Genomic DNA, 21,731 nt, shown 5'->3' with positions numbered 1-21,731 from the left:
CAGTGGCATTGCTTTTGGATTTACATGTAATATTTATTGCATTTTACAGTACAGAAACACAAAAATACATAACATAATAACAAACAAAGCACCAGTGTCCCCCAATTTGTGAGCATGTCTGCATGGAACTGGTGGAACATCAGAGTGAGTGCCCTATTTCTTGCGGCAGGGTAAGCAAATGCCATTTTTATTCTTTTTCAGAGGGGTTGATGAAATCCAGGCAGAATCAAAGGAGGCCAGGAGAGCTCTTCTAGTGTATAACTGTAACCTACATAGCAACAGGTTTTCAAACAGAGTGGGTCCACAAAAAGCAGCCATAACCTATGTTCAACTAAGTATACACATGATAGGAAAAGGCACAGTAGTCCACCAGAATGCACAGTAGCCCATCAAGTTGTTGCAACAGCAAGCCTGTCATTCAGTGCTTTGAATAAAGAAGAATTAGGATTTAATTTTAAGAAACACAAACTGATATGTGAGATAATAATTTTGAATGCCTTTGTGAAAACTGTATTCTACAGGGATGTGTTACCCACACTTTTCTCACACCTTTATGTCAATTAAAGCATGTTTATGCTTGGATCGTTTGTGTGAATGAGAATATCAGTTGAAAAGAATTTATGTATATAATTTGCCATTTCACAAAATTTCCAAATTACCAGCTACAATCACTGTTTCCAAATTCACAAGCATCAAGTCTCTTTGTTCAGCCATGCTTTGGGCTTCTGCAATAACCGGGCTTATTTCTCACCAGATCATGTAAACGGATGAAAGTTTTACTGTTCCCAAGCATGCTACGTCTACTAAAGTTTTACAGTTTCCTTTGCCCATTAGAAAACCATACTGCATTTTAAAATGTTACTTTCATCCCTCCCAAGACTTATTTGCAGCCTCATTGACTTCAACCAATGGTTTTCTAAGCCAATCATCAGATAATTGTCAGAATTACTTTGCAGGGGGCTGAGCTCCAGTTTTATAAAATATGTTCAGGATCAGTCAACCTCTGATAAATCCTTAGTTACTTCAACACAATTAATTGCATGTAAGATACTGAAACTGTGGCATGGGCTTCCTGTTCCTTGAATTGTGGGTCTGATTAATTTTGCTCAAAGATATAGGCATACCTAAGCCCTGACCCATTTGGCAGTCTTAAATTTAGCTATAAAGGAGTTCATAGTGTAGCAGAGAGCAACCTCCAAGAATTTATACACACACACAGCTAGAGAAACATCCTTTTACACTGCAATCCGGAAAACATTTTTTTATTTTGCATTTAGATGCCATAATTATTGCCTCATATTTCAATTGAGAAATCGAACGTGTTCATAAATTCAATCATCTGTGCATACTAGGAAAGCTGTGAGAAATAAATACAGCTGTAAAAAGCTGTTGAAGTAACTGCAATTTAGCATTGAATATTTAAGGAAGGAGTCCAATATACACAAACCATGTTCCTTCGTAAATATAAATAAATGAATGCTTCCTGATTGGCTTATTGAAATTAACAGCTTTGCCATCTTGCAGTCAGTTGATTCTATAAAATGATTACAATCAGTGCTAAGTTAGACGTTGAGAAGTTCATTCCAATGTACATACTCATTTGAATTCTGACAAAATGAGTTACACTTAGGGCAATCCTAAATGAGGCTGGGGATAAGCAGAGCTACCTCTTATCAATCCTGCTCTCTTGCTGATGCGGATGGACAAATTGGAGTGTTTTCTTCTTCTTTTTTACTGTCGCGCCAGTTCTAGGCTGGCTGTGATCTGCCCCACTTCCTTGGAGGGGCCATCCACTTAATCCTAACCCCCTCTAGAAGTCCTGATCAGGGAGTTAGGATTGTTCTGTTAGTTCACACATCTTGGCTGTGAGCCCTGGAAGACCTGCTCTCTGCCTTACATGCCTTTTCCTATCTGGCCTGGGAGGGCGGGGCCTGGACTGACTCCAGCTACAAAAGCTGAGGCTGCTGAAAAGGTCAGAGACCATCTTGGCTGTCTCTTAGTGCAGACTCAGATCATCAAGCCTGACCTTCCGCAGCTGCTGCCTGCCATGGACCAACGTTGGCAGCAATAGCAGCAGATATGTTAGAGGCTAATGATAATAAAACTCCCATCAGTCCCAGCCAGCATGGCCAGTTGTCATGGATGTCATGGAGAGCATCAGGTTTGGGAAGGCTGCCTTAGACCAAGTTTCTTTTGAACAAGCCCTTCTTCTAAATTTGTTTTGCCTTCTCTTGCCCCTGCCCGACAATCTATCCCATAGTAGAGCAAGCAAAACATGCTTTGCTGGCATCTGCAAAGATTTGTGGATCAGGGCAATGTTCTAAAACTGGCATTAGAAAGATGAATGGAACAAGACGTCTCTGACCCCTCTTAATACCAGGAAAATCACAACTTTATGATTCCGTGAAGCAGCTCTTCCCAAACCAGGTTGGGATAATGAGGCCAATAAGACTCCTCTATAAGGCTTGTCAGTGCCCTTGTGGAGGCATGTTTTAGCTGATACTCCTTCCTGTAACTTTGCACCCACTTCCAGGCATTCTGTGAACTCCAAAATTTGAGGCCCACTCTAGGAAACCCAGATGTCATCTTTTCATGGCTAGCACTGATTCCTAACAAACAGGATAACCAAAAATTAACATACGATAAAATGCAAAGCAAAGTGCTGAGGCTTTTCCTCTTACTTTCATGTGACTTTTCTGTTCTTTTGAATAAAAGCCAAGAGTGACATTTATCAAGAGATTACTTGCGGGAGAAAGCTCTCGGAGCATTAAAAAAAAAGCACACCATAGGTTAAAAGCAATGTGTGAAACCCAAGATTGGAAAATATGACATGAAAGTAATTTTCCCTGGCTATTGTTTTCAAGCACATTACCCCCCCTCCAAATCCCCCAGTGCTTCCTCCTCTCGACTTAGGCTCCAAAGCAAAATGTCATCAAATTGTAAAACATTATTGTATATTATTTCCAGAGGCGTTTATGGAAAGCTTGAATATTATTTTATTCTTCACACTATAATAGTCCCTTGTTAAAATAAGAAACGGCACATTTGAAGAACAGTTATTCACCAGTGGTTAGCAACCACTGATGAACCTGCCGACCAGGGGTCAGCAAACTTTTTCAGCAGGGGGCCAGTCCACTGTCCCCCAGACCTTGTGGGGGGCTGGACTATATGTTGCCATGATGATGACCCACATTTTTGGCAAAAACCCTTATTGGGACCAACCCCAACGTTGCCCAAATGTGATTTTTTTTGGGGGGGGGTGTTCCCTCATACACCCATGCTCCTTCCTTTGTGTTTTATGCATTGACAGTTTTTTTTTTCTCGTAAGGCAGGGTGGGGGGCTGAGGTAAGCGCACCATTCCTGTCAGCCCTGGAGAGCATGTGCACATGTGTGGGTGAAGGGAAAAGCTGTTGGCCACACTAAGTCAGGCTGGCACTGCTCAAACAAAAACTTTTTTCCCCCACGTGAGGGAAGAAGGGGTGGCGGTGGCTATTTACCTTTCCATGGCTCAGCATCTCCGCCAAGCTAAGCAGTTGGCTCCTTATCTCTCTCGCCCTGACCTAGCCACTGTGATCCACGCGACGGTCACCTCCAGACTGGATTATTGTAACTCACTCTACGTGGGGCTGCCCTTGAGACTGACCCAGAAACTCCAGCGGGTGCAGAATGCCGCGGCGAGACTCCTTATGGGGTCTTCGCTGCGAGATCATATTCATCCGGTACTATACCAGCTGCACTGGCTCCCGGTGGAGTACAGGATCAGGTTTAAGGTGCTGGTTTTAATCTTTAAAGCCCTATACGGCCTAGGACCCTTGTACCTACGGGGCCGCCTCTCCTGGTATGTCCCACAGAGAAATTTACGGTCTGCAAATAAAAACATCCTAAAGATCCCAGGCCACAGAGAGGTTGGGCTGGCCTCAACTAGAGCCAGGGCTTTCTCGGCCGCGGCTCCAATCTGGTGGAACGCTCTGTCACAAGAGACTAGGGCCCTGCGGGACTTGACATCTTTCCGCAGGGCCTGCAAGACAGAGCTGTTCCACCAGGCCTTTGGTCAGGGCGCAGCCTGACCCCCTCCTCTGGCAATCTGCACAGAATTTTGCTTGATGGTTGCCATTAATTTGATTTTTAATTAATTTTATAATGAATGTTTTTAGAATGTTGAACTATTTTGATTGTTGTTAGCCGCCCTGAGCCCAACATCGGCTGGGGAGGGCGGGATATAAATAAGATTTATTATTATTATTATTATTATTATTATTATTATTATTAGCACTGCCACTACTACTCCTGAGGTGCCTCCGAGCCCCTGCCGCCGCAACTGCCTTTCTGAGGTCAGTCGCCAGCAGCTCCATGGTGGAAATCCGAACTGTGACTCCTTTTCCCTCTTCCTCACTCCCCACCCCAGAAGAAAAGATTGCTTTGCGCGCATGACGGATGGAGAAGGGGCTTGTCTCGAGCAGCCGCCCGCCTCACTTTTGACCCCAAGCCTGGCTGAGTTGCAAAAAGCATTGCATGTGTGCGCTATGCTGGTTGCCTGGATTCCCGGACCGTTTGCGGGCCGGATCTAGAAGGCAATTGGGCCTGATCCGGCCCGCAGCCCTTAGTTTGCTGACCCATGCTGTAGATGTTCTTCAGCACTTAATAAATGTGTAGCTGTTCCAAACTGGCTGTGATAGGATAATAAGTATGAAGGCTGGGATTCCAAGAGCAACTTGGTAGTCATGTTTACTATCAGATGCAATAAGGTTTTCCACACATGCAGTTTTCCCATCTAGTGGCCCAGTTTCTTTTTCCAATCCAGGTTGATGGATCTTTTTCCTTGTAGAGAGCTTACAACAAAGATGAACCAAAAACGCCCAGTTTTGTTTCACAGTTCTATTCACAGACTGCGGCGGTGTGGGGACATTTTGGGAAATGATTTCAGGGGTGTGGGAGAAGACTTATCTGGGGAAACAGACTTCGGGGGGGGGGAGAGAAAAGAGGCATAAATCCTGCAATGTTTGGGGGCAGAAGAGTATCATTACATTTGCAAAGTTAGAGGCTTACCTTGAAAAGAGGAGGATTTGATATCCCACAGCCTTTCCCCCCCCCAGATGTCGTTTTGCCACTGCCGCATATTCCCCTCAAAATGCATCTTTTGGATGGGTGCCGTTTTGTGATGTAGCCTTTTTCCTGGGCCATGTTGGGGAAGAAAGTGCTCCCCAGGTGGGGAAGGGAGGCCACTGGAGCTGCGAAAAAGAGCGCTGCTGCCAATTGCAGCAGCAAAACTAAGTATTAAAAGGTGTGGGGGGGGAGAGCAAGCCTGAAACCCTGTTTTTCAAATTAAGCCCACCCCTTTTCCTGGAAATTTAACAATACTACCCCCCCCCCAAAAAAAAAGAGGTAGGGAATTTGTCATATACCCTTTATTGTCTGCCCTTGAAGTAGCAAAAAAGTTAATTTCTTGAACTTTTGGCTCAGCTTGTCTCCAAGCAATCTAGATCTTCTATTACACACCCCCACCCCCACTGATTGTGTGGGGAAAGAGGAGCCCTTGTGAGTCACAACTGTTGTTGTGTATCTCTACTGCAATGTATGAGGAGGCTCTTTGGGCAACTGATTTTCCCTTGTGGCTGTACATGTGGGACCAAGAAATCTTCTCATACAGTCTGTCACTACTCGGGTTTTCTCATCTTGCACTTTGTAACTCTTGTAAAACAAATTTATCCCAGCCTGATTCTAAAATGTACTTTTCCAAGTTGGATCAATACCTTTAACGTTGGTTTCACAGTGGCACTGAAGAGTCATGACAGCGTTTGAGACTGGAGTAAAAAAAAGAACAATACTTCTATTGAGTCATAAGCAAGGTTCTACCAAAACGGAATTAGCATTTACCTTCTATTGTTTCAGTACAAGAAGCCTATTGCTATGTAGCATCTCCATTTATTTCTGTAGGGTGAGAGCTAGTGCTAGTCTGAACACAGAGATTGATGCCCTACATCCCTCCACTAAAATGAATTGGGAAGCTCCATGTGTTCATTGGAATTTCTACACCTGGAACAGATTGCTTAATTAGACATCGGTATTCAGTGCTTGTTGTTTCAAAATAAATCCAGTTATGCAAGGAATGAAACATGATGATCTTTGTGCATATTGTGTGAGAGCTAATGTTTGTCGGCTTTGTACTTATTTGATTTCCCCCTTCTAAATTCAGTTACTATATTGTTTCATATTTTGTCTAGTTGATGTTTAGAGAACTATTCTCACATTACCTGTAGGTTTCACCTGTGATGCAGGCTATTCTTGTTAGCACATTTATTTATTTTTGGGAGTATATATTGTTCACATAAAGGAACATATGCAATTATAATGAGTTAACGGGAATATTAGCAGCCCAACTCAGACTGCCAGAGGTTACTTAGATCGGTGGCAGGATCTGTCCTCTTTAGCAAGGAAGCCAAGAGTTTTCAGTTGTGATGTATAAACTGCAGTCGGCCAATGTGAATGGAAAGCTGTTGTAACTCGCATCTCTTTAAGAGGTGTTGGCTCTTCTTGCAGACAAATGCTTGGTGGCTGCTCTTGCAAAAAGCAATGGTATAAAACTGTTGGAAAATGTTGCCCTCAAGGTAATTCTCCCCTGTAGTTTTGTCTGTTGGTGAGAATAGTTGCTTGCCTCATTAATGAAAGAGGCCAATCTGATACGCCTCTTTCGTTAAGCAACCAACAATGAACAAAATAATTCAACCAATATAGTGTCAATTCTTCTTGTAAAAAGCATAGGAAAGAATTTTTTAATTATATCTGCCCCTCCATGCTTAAGGGTATTCCGTTAAAGGAATCTGGGGGTGTTGATCTAGTCCGAAGCCCGGCTGGGGGCTAGGACCTTGACACAACCCCGATGGGAACACCAGAGGGAGCTTGAGTTGGTTTGCATCGACAGGGCTCCCCCTACCAGTGGCTTACCCTTACCGGACTTCCTGCACAACGAGCAGGAGTCAGATATAGTCAGGTGCAATCAATGTCTAAGCCAATACCGCTCACATTCTGTAATTCAATAAAGTTGTGGCCAAAATTTGCCCAATAACATAAACCTAATATCTGTGTCCTTGTGTGAGTTATTTCCAACAAGGGGGTGGCCGCGGGGTCTCGACACGCAATGAACAAAGTAATTCAACCAATATAGTGTCAATTCTTCTTGTAAAAAGCATAGGAAAGAATGTTTTAATTATATGGGGCTGAATGCTGCCATCTTTGCTTTTTTTTAGCCAGTGGTTTAGCCACCTTACTGTACATATACTGTCTTTATGGTTCATCATCTCACTCATTAGTTAACCTCCCACATGAGGCAACTTGCTCTTCTGGTCCTGGTTTGAGTCGAAACCATAGTTTGCCCTTTCATCTGAACCAGCAAACAGTGGCTTGCAAATGCGCTACCATCCAGGATCATTATTTATAGTGTCTTTCTGACTATAATGTAGGAAGTACGCTCACCTTACACCCTCAGTATAGCTGTAGCATAGACTTATTCTAATACAAAGTGTGCTAGTCAGGTCATGTCTTCCATTAGTGGTGTAAGCTGGGTTGAGGGCGCAGGAAGAGGCAGAAATGTCAAGTCATTAGCTGGTATCTGATACTCTGGTTGCTTTATAACTGGACTTGCGCTTGCATCAGTTCGTGTTGCTCAGTTGCTTCTTTTGAAGATAAATGTTCCCAGCCTTAAGGTTATGGTAGGAAGATCTTGAGAGAGGCTCTTAAGAAATCTTTGCTTAGGCAGCCATTCTGTAAAATGAGCACAGAAAACATACAATCAACTAATCCAACAGAATGCCTATGGAATTCTACACATAGCAAAAGGGTATAGTATATTTAAATTTCTTTTGCGCTTTGAGGCTTAGAAAGTGCATTCAAGAAGTGAAATGAATACTTATTTAAATAAAGTATTATAATTTCACACACAAACAAACACACACCCCTTCAGTATTTCCATACAAATTTCTTTAGAATACCCTTCCTGTGCATTTGCATTACTTGGGACAGATTACAGCAATTAAAAACAAAGCTATCCCATTAAAAACCAAAAATTATCAGCAGATAAAAACATTCTTAAATTTCTGATTTACAATCCTATTTCTGTCACCTTCATCACACACTTTAGACAAGTCACACTTGCTCTTTTCTTATAAATTGAGATCAGGGATCAATGGCTTACTCAGGGTGGGGATAAGAAGGAGATAGTAGCCAGGTTTCTGCAACAGACAATGAGGATTTGTGAATGTTATACATTATACAACATTAACCTAAGTGTTAGATATGGGTTTCTGATGAGTGCTTTATTGAACCCTTCTGGAATCTTGTATATATTCCAATAAAGTTTTGAGAATATGTCTCATATGGTCACATAACTTGGATTGTCCTGGGGTCGACTTCTGAATTGCAAATTTTCACATTTTACTTGGGGGTTTTGTTTTCTCCTTCTCTTTCAGACCACAAGTTGATGAACTCACACTAGTATTGTTCAGCGGGCCCCAAATGCTATTTCAGCTTGTTCCTGTTCGAAGTCTCTGAAATAGACATTTTTTGGCATATGTTCATGGGAGAACGATTATATGTAGAGAAAAAGGAAGCTGGGTCTTCCCACTAAAATGTTGTTGTTGTTGTTGTTAAGTGATTTTGAACAATAGATGCATTTTTAGAAGATCGTAATTATATTATCGTAATAATTGTAGCTTAAGGATTCTGCGAAATTTGCCAGCTTGCCAATGAGATACCTAATACTGTACATAACTATGTACATTTCCTTTAAATAAGGCCCACCTGCACAAGAATCTTGTTGTGATTGAAACATATTATTTTTCAGAATCAAAAATGGTTGCTAAATCTTCCCTTAGAAGGGGATGGCAGAAAGTGAAAATGTCCCAAGAAGTGAAAATACTTCTTGGAGAGAGAATTAGAAAATGGAGAGAATTACTAGAGCTCTTATTTGAGTTCTATGTTTCCCCCTCGCTGTATAGAATTTCTAGAGAGCCCTCAGGTGATAACTGCCATTGATCCATCATTCTCCTATCATCAACTAGTTTAATAATAATACCTTTCTTGTCAATGTACAACCTGTGTACAATGAAATTAACTGATTCTTAATCATTATTAACATCATATATTTCTCTTGAGAAATCATAAATATTGGAAGAAAAGAGGCTGCAGCAGCTCTCAGATTTAATTTCATGCAGTAGCCATCTTCCAGTACCCCTTCCGTTTTAAAAGGCTCTTTGCCATTATTTATCCAGGCTGTGTTGTATCCTTCTTTCCTATGCCATGGGCCTGGTGGTCACAGGAAATTTGGGTCTTGCTATTTCATTAGCCCATTGAACCATATGTAGTTTGCTAAATTCTAAATCGTGTCTGCTTCTTTTTTTGTTTTTATATTTACATGATTTTAAAATTGCACATTTTGATCATTTGTCTGCCTTGTGTAGTTTTAATTATATTGTAGCTTTATTTTTACCTGCCTCCATGAGAACAGTAAACAGAATACCAGTGGATTAAAGAAGTGACTCAATGAATGAATGAATGAATGATGCCATTTTCAGCAAATGTGCCTCTCAAATATTTGTCTTCTGGATTTCAAACTGATTCCCCCCACCCCAGCAACTTTGTCTGTGTGTATGTGTGTTTTCATTCTCTTGATTAGTATTTGTGGTTTTTCTCAGTTTATTATAATCTGCCCTTTTAATTAACCTACTGCTTGACTCTCTCTTCCTGGCCATTAATGAAGTTATTAAATGAGACAGCATCTTATGGTGATCCCTGCAGCACCTCAGCGTGTGCTAACAGCACAGAACAAAAGAAGGTCCATCTCAAGATGACCTTTGCCAGTCCAACCCAACTCTCCACATGGTCCTTTTAATTGTCTTTTGGAAAGCAGACACTTTGGAGAAAGGAGCCTCAGAGACCCTGGGGGAATTAATGCTCTTGCTGAGACTTCATTGCTTTGGTCTTTTGTGTCCCCACAGTGTTTTTCCACTGAGCTGCTGCTCTTGATTAGCCTTTGAGGTGCTTTGCATCTCTCTCTGGCTCTAGATGCTCTGTAAAGTTTGTTCAGTTTCTTAACAACATACCCAGCCACTTTCTCATGTGACCAAATTCTTAAGAACCAAAAAAAACGACAGAGAAGTTGGGATGGAGGAATTGAAATCTGAATTGAACTATTCACCATTTATAGATTCCCATTTCTCTTCCAAAGGCAGTTTTATTATTCCCCTTCCTTGCACCGTCAACATAAAAGGCGGAATTAATGGAGAGATAATTTTAAAGAAACCATCTCCCTGACTAATGGGTTGTTACAGACAGTCCTCCCAAGGTGTCGGCCAGTTATAAAGGAACAGCACTTTAAAACTATGCCTCTGGAAAGTTTATTCGTTCTCTTATCTCTTCTAAGGTTAGGTACACTTGGTCAAAGGGGCATAGAAGAACTGAAGTGCCTCTGTAATTTGCAAAGTAGTGGAATACCAGGAAATTAAATTACTGGAAAGTATTGACTTTGGTGATACTCAGGACTTTGGCAGGCAATAGAATTGCAAGGTATTAACATCAAGGCTGCTAGGTATAACCACATTTAGACATAATCTTCTTTTTTTCTTTCTGTTTCTCTCTAGATTTGCCACAGGATGAATTACAGGAAGCAGAAAAGCCATGAAAAGCGCAAGAGAACCCTCAGGAGGATTTTTAAAATCTGTGCATTTACAATCCAGCAGGAACAATTTATTTTCCTCTGTAGTGAACGCAACCAACCTCAAGAAGGAAGTCCACTAACAGTGCAAAATGCTTCCAATTGCATCCAGGCACCCGGCTATCCCTTACTTTGACACACTTTCTTATTAACAGGTTCTGGACCACTTACTAAGCAGTCATATATGTATGGGGTTATAAGTGCTCTTTAGAAATTCTGATGCTCGATCAAAGAGTTTATATACCAAGATATGCACGTACACACACAAACATTTCATGCGTATATCTCAATTTTTAAGCCTTTCACTGCCCAGTCTGACTTGAGGATTGTTAATTTTGCCCTAATGTTACAGCTTTGATAAAAGTTAACAATCTCCCTGTCCCCCTTCAGCTAATGAACTATGTTACTGGACTTAACATTTAATATCCTCAATAATACATCTTTCCCTTTTCCGGCTCCCTCCTGATGTTATTCTTGATAGTAAAATCTTCAAACCTGGCTTTTGGAAGTTCTGAAACTCGGGGATATAAAAATGAGACTAGTTTAATTATTCATTTTTGCCTCAACCATATATTTTACAAAATTCCAAATCTGATATACATAGGGCATCTTGGTGGGCAGATTCAGAGAGTGGGTTTGATTTTAACTATGTAACGTCATTGCACATATCTACCAGTCTCAACTTTCAGGGTTCAATCCTAAAATGTTGGTGTTTGGATATGAAATAGCAGGTTTCATACAATCTTGAGTTTGAGAGTTACAGCCCTAAAATGTCAGGTGTTGGCTCTAAAATTGAGTATTTTATATATGATAACGTTCACAAGAAAGCATTTGAAAGGACTAATGATGTCAAGATGAAAATAGGGTTAATTCAGGAATATGTACCATTGTGTGAAAATAACTCAGGTGTGGCTCCAACGCTACATGCTTTGATTAAGGCATATGCTTCTACTTTTGTTTTGGTCTATTTGGTGCACCAGATTACAAAATGAACAAGCCACTGAAAGTATCACTCAAAGATTGGGTGCAGAGATAAGTATCACCTGACCCGCCTCAGAGTAAGCATATATTGTTGGCAACGACTAAGTTATGGGCAACATACAGCCTGTTAATCGCTTTAAAATAAGCATATGCTTAACTCTTCCACTGAAATAAATGGGACTTAAATATACCTTCTTCTGGCTGGATCACGCCCAAAGTCATTGTCATTTCCTTCCATTTTGGGTCCTGTGAAAAATCACTACACGATTACCATTTTCCATTGTAGAATTTTTGTCTTCTGCAAAATTGGGCACATTTCCAATTCATCTTTTTCTTCTGCCTGTGAATACTGGAGCAGAAAGCATCTCAGTCTTATCTTTGTCAATTTGTCTGTAAATTGGCTTGTTTTGAATGTTCTGCTCACCCCCCAGCATCCACTTCCTGTTTGTGTTCGGTCAGATCAGGGTTAGGGTAGCCTATTTGCTGTGGCTGATTTAGTATTCAGAGGAAGTAGTGCTATAAAGTGAAGTTGTATCTGTCCCGCTTTTTGCTAACTTCAGTTTTTTCTGGTAACTCGCATTGTAGCTGTAGACTCTTGGCTAGCCAGGTGCCCATATTTAGGTTTCTGTTTCTCTGCCCATAGAGGCCTTTGGGGGATGTATTTGGGACTAAGCTCATATCAGTGATGCAGATTCGCTTAGTGTTAGTTTGTGCAATATTGCAACCTTTGGATTTGAAGTCACAGTTCAGTGTTGGCCGCCCCAGATCTCGTTCTGATGCAGGAGATTGCAGGTTTATGGCATCAACACACTTTGGGCAAGCTTTTATTTGTGTGTCATCTCTCTTTAGATGCTGCTTTGTTCTCTTCCTGCTGCTGGATCTTTGTTTCAACATGGCTGTCACAGTTCAACATGTCTTTCATGGTGAGGGCCTCATCCTGAGGGTGTGTGGGTAGGACCCAGGTTTTAGGCTACATTCCTTCCTACGCATTTTCCTGCAGGAGAAAGTTGGAAACTCATGAAATGGACCTGTTGTGTATTAACGGGAAGCACGTGTGTGTGTGTGTCTTTCCCTGTTTCAGGGACCACTGAACATCCAGGGGGAACTAATCAATTCCCTAAGCTCTTCAGTTTAAACATTAAACACAGTTCTAAAAGCCTCTTTTGTGGTCACAGTTCTCTTCCAGATAATTCTGATAAAATGTCCTATTTTGCCACTCTTTATTGTTGCATGTGATGGCGTGCCTGCGGTTACTTTATTTTTAAAAATGATAGTGGTGCTTGATTTCTTCCTGAGCAACTTCTTTAGAATTTTAAATGTCATTGTTTTTCAGAAGAATTAGGTCAGTGTTTCACAGAAGTACCGGTAAAAAAATAGAATGAGCAACTGAAACCAAAAACACTCCCCTACACTGCGCTCCAGCTATAGTGGAAAGGGCAGGTGAACTTGGGGAAGAAAATAGGTCCGTTACATTGGTGTCACTCCCCTGGTGTGGTAGACCTGGGTCTGGGCTTTGAGTTAACACTATGTGTCTGAATATTCCTCCATATTACCCCATGTCAAAGATACTGTGTCAGGGAGAAAAACTCCAGTCTAGCCTTTGCCTTGATATCAAACTTCATATATATAGAAAGGCTTTTTTGTGAGAAAGTTTGCCATCATGAGATGTTACCACTTTCATTAAGACCATTGCAAAAGAGGCTAGGGTCAAGCAAATGCTTTGCCCAACTTCATATCGAAAGACTAGAAGCAGAACTACCAACTTCCATGATGTTCAAGTCATTTTCTCCCCAGGAACAAAGAATGCAGTAATATATCCCATAGCCACAGTTGTCAGCAGAAAGCTCCAGATTAGAGATTGGAATATCCCACGCCCTTTTAACAATTAAAAGCTGTCACCAACATGGAAAAAGGGGTGTCTCCCCGCCTAGGGATGTGGGTGATTTAATGTTGCAAGGTTTGTGAGAAGATGTAAAACTAAAAATCCTACCTCAGCTGGGCAGCTAAGCCTCTGCATTTGCATGTAAAGCAGTGGAGGCGATTAGACGATGCACGACTATTTCCTGGAAAGGTCTCTCTAGCTCATTCTACTTGTAACCCTAAGCCAACCCATGGTTTAACACAATGAGCAAATGTGTGGGTTCCTGGAATCAAGATCGCAGTCTCTGGTCCCCTCCCTTGGTCCTGCTGCAGACATGCTGCTCAGGACCAAACTGTGGCTTAGCTGAGTGTAACTTGTAAACTAGGTCACCACCTGTGATGGATATAGAATATCTGTAAAACAGGCTAAGTTGGCTGATTCTGCAAAGTAAGAGTTTGGGGCTTTTAAAAATGGAAGCAGGCCAACAGAGACTCGGTTTTGTCACATACATATCAATGTTAGTTTTCTATGATTCTAAGCATAAAGTTAGTGAAGCGTGATATGGAATTTCTATTGAAATTCAGGAGAGTCCCTTAGAAACGTTTTACTGTTCTCAAACATTTATGACAGGCATGTACAAGATGTCCTCTCTGGGTGGGACACCAGTTGTGTATTGTGAATCCTCGGCTGTTTGATCTAAAGCACCTGTATTTATGGCCCCAGTTGGACTGGATAACAGTATCTGTAAAACAGGTGGAAGCCTTCAGTACATGGTTGGTGTAGCACACCCAAGGGCCACAATTTGTGCAGTCTTGGCTTCCGATGTGAATAGAAATAGTGTGAGAACACCAGGCAGTTCCCATTCACATCAGGACAACCTACTAGACAGAACTACAGTATTTATAAAGAAATAAAGAAAATGTGCATAATTCATGGATAAAGTATGAGTAGTAATAACACACGGAGGTCTTTTACCTTTTTGATAAGATGGAGCAATTAATTACATACACGAGTTCATTTAGGAGGCAGGAGGCAGTGCAGGTGAGTCACCATTTTCATTTCCCTTGGCTATGTGGATGAAAGTAGCTCAAAGGACATTGCCATTTGTAGCGTAGATAATAACGTAACAGAATGCCCTCCAACGTAATATCTGTTACAGTGTGATCATCTTGACTGCCAAAAACAGAAAAGTCAAAGCCAAATGTGTTTAAAATTAAATATAAGCCAATTTGCTCATTGGGTGCAAAACTCAGCACCCATGTTTCTGAACACAGTGAAGAAAATACTGCTAAGTCAAGTGTGGGACTCTGAAGCGATATTAAGTTGGTTACATGGCTAATAAAGAGGTCACAATCCTTAGTGTAAATTGAATTTTCTTGTGTTAGTTATTTATATTTTCAGTAAGGGATAAGAATATATTTTTTAAAAATGTTCATTTACAATCAGACAAGCTTTAAATATGCAGAATGGGTGTTAACGTCATCAACTTATTTAAAAAGTATGCTCTATTTTTATGAGATGCTTGTACCAAAACAAATGTTTGTCTTTGTCAAATATATTATAGGCATATATAAATGTAGGAATTGTGAGCAAAGTGTTTTATGTTCTAGCCAATTCATCACAGATGCTAACTTGATATAGTTTGAGCTTTCTACCGTTTTTCAAAAGTATTTTCTAACTTGCATCCTTCAACGAAAATGTCCAATTTAGATTTCTTTAAAGAGCTGAATATTCTGTAGTACTTGATTGCTGAAGAATATTTGTCCAAGGCTATGATCCACAGAGCAGGTAAGCATGCAAAGTTGCATCTACGTTGGTTGAGTTATTTAATGGCATGAAAAGCTTATTCCACAAATCAGTTAAATCAAAGCATTTAAAATGATGTTATCTAAGTTGTGGAGGGAGGTGAAGGGAGGTTTAAAAGCTACAATGCAGCATTTTGTCATTTGTGGATTGTGCTATAATAACTATTTCTAGTCTGCCTTTCCATTTTACAGCTGTTACTAACGTAAAGCAATTCATTTGTAAACAGAACATGGACTTGTTACATTGTCCACAATTCTGAATTACATTAAAGCCTGCAAATTGTTTTTGCTATTTTGCTATCAAAATAGTATTAGGCAAAGAGTAATACATGTCTTTTTCTATTAGATTTTATTTCAATAATACAAGGTTTCTTATTGTCATCTATAGTTCTGTATTAGGTGTACACTTGATATTTTTGTTGTTATATATGGAGAATAATTTACTGCCACAAACCAAAGGATGTTGGGCGAGGATAATTTTCATGTTAAATCTGTAAGTAGAAATATATCATTATTTATGTACTGTGCTAAATAAAATATTGTCTTTATCAAAACAGCAATTTTTACACATTTTTTGAAATGGATTTATTTGCCTCTGAAATCTTTTTAAATTATCAGTCTTCTGCAAAAGCAAAAAGTAACTAGAGATAGGTTGTTGAATGAGATTTGTGGTGCATCTGATAAAAAAAGTTTAAATAAAAACATTTTACCCTACCTTTTGGAAGGAAAATTGCCTTTTGTTCTAGATGACTTGATGGTTCAGGATTTGACTGTTGTGTTAGCAATACAAAGGAGTTCCTGACTGATCAAGTGGGCTAGTTACTGGCTGATAGTGGTGATGCCTTATCTCCTATTGTTTGTTCAGCCATTATCACCCTTAGTTAAGCATGGCATGTTGCTAGCTGTTTCTCTGTCTTTATGGCAGGCTAAAGCCAGCATCCTGTTTGAGCTGTTGGCTTCTGTTTCAGGGATCAAATGTTACATCCAATTTCTTGTAGCCTTAACAAATCTATGCATCTGTGTAGTTTATTTAGCAAGATCAGTTCAAATCTACAGCACCTAAGTGACACAATTGAAACATACTTTATGACCTGTTTGGGGGGGAAACTCGTAAGTTTGTTTGCAGTTCTTTACCCATTTTTTTTTTTAAGTACTGAGAAGAGTCATTCCTGGGGAAGGGTCATAGTTCAGTTGTGACATCTCCAGTTAAAAGTCTTTCAGGTAGCAGAGCTGGGGAAGACATTTGCTATCACTGTACTGGGCAATGTGGAACCAATGGCCTGCCTTCGTGCAATATTGGTCTGGAAGAGAGATAAACATTTTTTAAAATGTTATGCATTCATGTATTCTTAAACCAGGACTGTTCTGTTGTCTAGCTGAGAATCTGGAATCACAAGGATCGTAGCATACCTAGTACATGTAGTTGAGATCAGAGGAAAGTGATGTGGGACGTTTGGCTAAAAACAGGTTGCAGCTCCATGGACCAGGCTTCCTCAGCCTACAATTCCCATCATCCCTGACCACTGGTCCTGCTAGCTAGGGATCATGGGAGTTGTAGGTCAAAAACATCTGGAGGGCCAAGGTTGAGGAAGCTGACATGGACAGTCCTGGCCCAGATGCCAGGGAATATGAGAGGACATGTAGAGGTGGCTGTAGGTTATTGACTTCTACCCTTGACCATCACCTGAGCAAGTGGCTTATCTCTTCTGGTTCCGTTACCCCCCTTTCCCAAAAATAAGTATTCCCAAGTTTTGCAAATGTTCCATCTCTCACCTATTCTGCTCTTTACCTGTTCGAAATTCCCATTGGGGCTAGAAAGAGGCATGGATTGTTTGACTTTTATGCTAATCTGCACGGTTTCTGTAGAACTTCTATTGTGCCTTCCAATCACATCTCATCCCCTCTGGAATGTGTATCCCACAATCCTACTGCGGTTTGTGCTGCTTATGAGTGAAACCATTTGTGGGTGGTTGTGCCAGTGGGTAAAGCCCATGAATGAATGAATGCGTCAGTTGCCTTATCAACTTGCTTTAATTCTCTGCTGCAAAAGGTGGAATGGGTAAGAAAGGACTTGCTGAATTTGGTTTCCAAATCTTTCCAAGGGAACTTTATAGATTCAAAGACTGCAGTGCCAGACTAAGAGCACATCTACCCCTCTCATTGCAGTGCAATTATTTTAGCATTTCCAGAAAAACCCATAGTAATTATTCCTACTAGCCACATTAGGACAGATAAAAATCTCCTGTTAAAAAAATATGAAACATATGGTATGAAATATGAATTTTAGAAGTCTTTGTCTGCATTGTTGATTTCCCATGTGCTCATATTTTTTTTCATAAGTGTGGCCAAGAGATCACAGTGCAGCTATCTAGCGGTGTTTTATTAGGGTTCAATGTAAAAACAAGTGATTTAATTAGTTGTGGGATTGAAGCAAAACAAAGTTAAGTGATTTGACCTGATATCTTCTGGCAGCGTGTCTTGGCCACCATATCTTAACATCTGCTTTGGGTGAGAGAATAAAAGATATACAGAAAAATAAACATACTGGGAAGGTATGTCCAGACTTTACCAGTTATTAAATACCATTGTATTTCCCAGGTGATTGCAAGTTGTGGGAATCTGAAAAGACTTTGTAATAAGCTAGTAATCACTTGCAGACTGAAACTTCCTTGAAGGGTGACTGCATCTCTTCCTATGAAATCCCTGCATTCAGATTTTGAATCTACAGTAAAAAGAATTTATTATAGTTTAAAAACAACGATCAGATATGTTATTTATGTAAAGCATTTATAAACTGCCCATCTAATCCGGATTCCACAACAATAGTATACATAATATTTTTTTGTTCAAAAATAAAAATGATAGAAAATAGCAATATAAATTACTTTTATGGTTTAGGATTAGTCAGTTAAAATGCCTGGATAAATCAAAATGTAAAAAATGAGGGCATTTCAAATTGAAAATGCGAACTGATTATATGGGCCACAATATTACCTAATTTCAATAAGGTAAAGAAGGTAAAGACTATTAAAAATTTTCAAAATAAACAATTTAGCTTCATAGTGGTGATTAGGAAGAAACATTTGCAGTTACATCTTAAGTGTCTACCAGGAAGTACAGTCATTAGCACAGAGCTGATACCATCCCATGACCATCCATATTACAACAGTATGACCAGTGGGAATAGTGTTCTTGCTCCAAACTTCTGACCATAAGCTCTTGGTAGTCTCCTTTGCGTAAGAACCAGAGCTACATTCTGGGGTAGCTTCACTGAGTCGAGAGCCAAATGAAGTCTTGGTTCAGATGCAATGTGAAACATTATGCTAGCCATAGTTAAGAAACCACACCATAGTTTGAGCTTTCCAACAAACATCAGCCAAACAATAGTTTAGGGCTGCTTGCACGCTCTTGATTTCCATCTGCTCTGGTTTATAATTTCATTAAGTTCATTCACCTCTGCTTGGTGCAGAAGGCTCCTGCGGTGGAGCAGCAGCCATAACTGTGGTTGTCAATTGACTGAGTTTAGCACAAACAGTGATTTGCAAACTTGCAAGCTTCAAACTGAGGTTTAAGATTTGAAGTTTATGGTTCAGGTGTTCAAATAAACCATAATTTTGCTCAGGGTTAAGAACTGGATCCAGCCTGGGGGCTAGATCCTTACTTCCCTCACCCATTGCAGGCCAACTTCAACATTTAGGTGGGGCCACCTTACTGCCAATCACTTGACATCATTACAACTTCAGGCAACAACTTCAAAGGGATTTGCTCTCAGCATCTATCACCTGGTGCCAGGTGTGGGACAAGTGGGTGTGGCCTCATGGGCCAAATGTGGAAGACTGCCACGTCCCATAGGCTGAAGGCTTCCTACGAATGGTTTAGCTAACTAAAGAATGGATTTGTATTGCACCTGAACCTAGTGTTCTTTGGGGGAAGGGATTCTAATAATTCTGATGAAATGGACCGTTTCAAAACGTATTGCTATGTCTACCCTTAACCCACAAAATAATCTAAAGTACAGTGGTACCGCAGGTTACAGATGCTTCAGGTTACAGAATCCGCTAACCCAGAAATAGTACCTTGGGTTAAGAACTTTGCTTCAGGATGAGAACAGAAATTGTGCCGTGGTGGGGCAGCGGGAGGCCCCATTAGCTAAAGTGGTACCTTAAGTTAAGAACAGTTTCAGGTTAAGAACAGACCTCCAGAATGAATTAAGTTCTTAACCTGAGGTACCACTGTAGTTCTGCTGTGGAGTTAAGGAAGAGCTGGCCCTATAAACTGACTGGATAGGATATAGAACCATATCTACGTGGCCCAGAGTATTAGCATTGTATGTGTAAGAATGTTTTGCGGTTAACCCCCCTGCTAGCAAGCACCTTCAGAAGTAGCTCTTCAAATCATGCTAATTCAATTAAATTAAGAAGGAATAATCTAATAATTAAAGGATAAAGTGACTGCAATATATTTCAAGCACAGATGAAATCAATTGCTAGAGACACAAAGGGTGTTAACTGTTTTCTTTCCCTGAACATTAATTGGGGTGGAGACAGTTGGGATCCATAAATAATCTAAAGCAATCAGTTTTTCATAGACATATTATAAAGCTGGAGATTCTCCATTGCTGCCTCAGTTGAGGGTTTTTCTATATTTACTTTTTTTTTGTTTTTTGCCTTGCTTTGTTGTGAACCACTACTGAGTGTATAGTGTATGCAGAATGTGCTGGGTGTACAAATAAAATGTAGAAAAGAAATGTACACATAAAGTGTAGAGAAGAAAATTAGCAAACAGTACTTTTGCTTCCATGCTCATCTCCATTCTACCACTGCTAAAAGAACCGTTGAAAGTGATCCTACCATTTGCAGGGCTCATACTTGGTACTGTTAATTTTTTTGCGGATGGAATAGTTAGGCGCTGCTACAAAGGGCACAAACTGTAGGGTAGCAATGGGAATCCCATCCTATTCTTCTCTCACTGCTGCCAGCAGCCACTTACGTGCCACTCAGGGCAAAGGGTGCAAGATTCCCACTGGCTTACAGTGGTCTCTCCAGGATTAGGGAAGCAGCCAGCTGTATTTCAAGTCTCCAGCTTGGCAAATTCAGCCCATCTCTTCTCCTACTTTCCTAGATACTTTAACAACCACTAGTGTAGCCCGGACAATTTATGATTATGATGACGATCTGTTTATTTTTCACATTTCTATCCCATCTTTTCTCCGAAAAGCTCAAGGTGATATGCATTGTTCTTTTCTTCCTATTTTTATATTCACAACAGCCCTGTGAGGTGAGTTGGGTTGAGACACTGACTGGTCCAAGGTCACCCGGCTAAATGGTACGCACCATGCTGAGCTCCTTAAAGAAAATGCGGGATATGAATGCAACAAACAAATTCTAAAAAATTAACATCGTCAACCTCCAAACCATTAGCTGCAAGGGATTATGAGAGTCATCTCAAGGATGAATTTGGAATGAAAAAGCTGCACCAAGTAATTACAAGTGTTGATGAAAGAGAATTGCTACCACTATAGTTATCACAAGGGGATAGCTGCATATTATTAAAAGTCAGAAGAGTGAGAATGAACCACTAGAATATATAGGCACTTAATGGATCAACAGGAAATAGGTTTGAAGATGCATTATCAGGAGGTGAAAAATGCATTATGGAAAGATGCAGTTGAATTGTGGAAATTATACTTCACTGCAGGCAGCTGACGGTTATTGGCTGAGAGTGTTTACCAGCAGTGGAATCTTGGATTTCTTGAACAATTAAGTACATGTACATTGGGGAGAGGCTGTTGCTGGCTGGCTACAAGGTCAAGGTGGCACCTGTGGTGGCCAATAGCATTCCACTGTGGAATATGCTGCGTTTGCCTTATGTTGCATGTTTAATAAGAAGAATAAGAAGAATTATATTATTTATACCCTGCCCATCTGCCTGGGTTTCCGTTTTATGTGTGGCAACATTCCTCTTATCTTCCTCCTCTTCATCTTGTTGTCCTCGACTGCCATTTTTCTTATTTTCTTATTTAGCACTCCTTACTTGGATGGATTGAGGTAGAGAGGCCACAATGGGAGGGAAGAGTTGCAGAACCAGGACTTTGCTGACTTCAACGTTGTACTGGAGGGATTTGGTTATACTGCTGCTTTCAGCTTTCCAGAGTATGCTCTGCATACTCTGGTTATGGTTTCAGAGAGTAAAGGTAGAGGTTAGATTCATAAATGCAAACTTTTACGAGTTCCTTTGGACTTTGAGTACAGATTTCACAGCAGTCTGCCTGCTTTACATGTGTTCTGATTGTAACGTGTTCATGAAGTCCAAATTCAGCAGGGGCTATTGTGTGGATGAATCATTCAGTAAATGTCAGCTGGTCATCAGATGAGTACT

The 21,731-nt window shown here is 40.4% G+C and overlaps 2 protein-coding genes and 1 long non-coding RNA gene across 28 annotated transcripts in view; 1 reads left to right on the top strand and 2 right to left on the bottom strand.

Annotated features, from left to right (window-relative positions):
• Window positions 1-10,622, bottom strand: part of LOC309380941 (uncharacterized protein) — a 51,924-nt gene extending 41,302 nt beyond the window's left edge. Inside the window, exons 1-5 of one of the 11 annotated variants that reach the window (XR_014173187.1) lie at window positions 8,485-10,618; window positions 7,472-7,759; window positions 5,876-6,034; window positions 5,048-5,244; window positions 45-2,609 (exon numbers count right to left, since the gene is read on the bottom strand). Coding sequence is in view for 2 of the 11 variants with exons in the window: in XM_081931200.1 (XP_081787326.1) it covers window positions 5,048-5,247; window positions 5,752-5,788 (237 nt within the window). In the remaining 9 variants the exon portion in view is untranslated. The other 10 variants (XR_014173189.1, XR_014173191.1, XR_014173193.1 and 7 more) reach the window with 10 other exon arrangements.
• Window positions 1-15,909, top strand: part of BBS9 (Bardet-Biedl syndrome 9) — a 237,755-nt gene extending 221,846 nt beyond the window's left edge. Inside the window, exon 22 of the mRNA XM_081931020.1 lies at window positions 10,633-15,909. Coding sequence (XP_081787146.1) covers window positions 10,633-10,673 — 41 coding nt within the window. The 3' untranslated portion in view covers window positions 10,674-15,909. The remainder of the gene's footprint in view (window positions 1-10,632) is intronic.
• The window catches only part of LOC309380944, a 220,541-nt gene continuing 209,932 nt past the window's right edge, over window positions 11,123-21,731 (bottom strand). Inside the window, exons 2-3 of one of the 16 annotated variants that reach the window (XR_014173206.1) lie at window positions 13,678-18,075; window positions 11,123-11,217 (exon numbers count right to left, since the gene is read on the bottom strand). This is a non-coding gene — a long non-coding RNA (uncharacterized lncRNA). Of the gene's footprint in view, window positions 11,224-11,878; window positions 18,076-21,731 lie in introns of those variants that run through there. The other 15 variants (XR_014173209.1, XR_014173210.1, XR_014173204.1 and 12 more) reach the window with 15 other exon arrangements.

This window comes from Podarcis melisellensis, assembly GCF_964234715.1.
Source record: "Podarcis melisellensis genome assembly, chromosome: 12".
Lineage (NCBI taxonomy): Eukaryota > Metazoa > Chordata > Lepidosauria > Squamata > Lacertidae > Podarcis > Podarcis melisellensis.
This window is presented reverse-complemented; position numbering and strand designations above follow the sequence as displayed.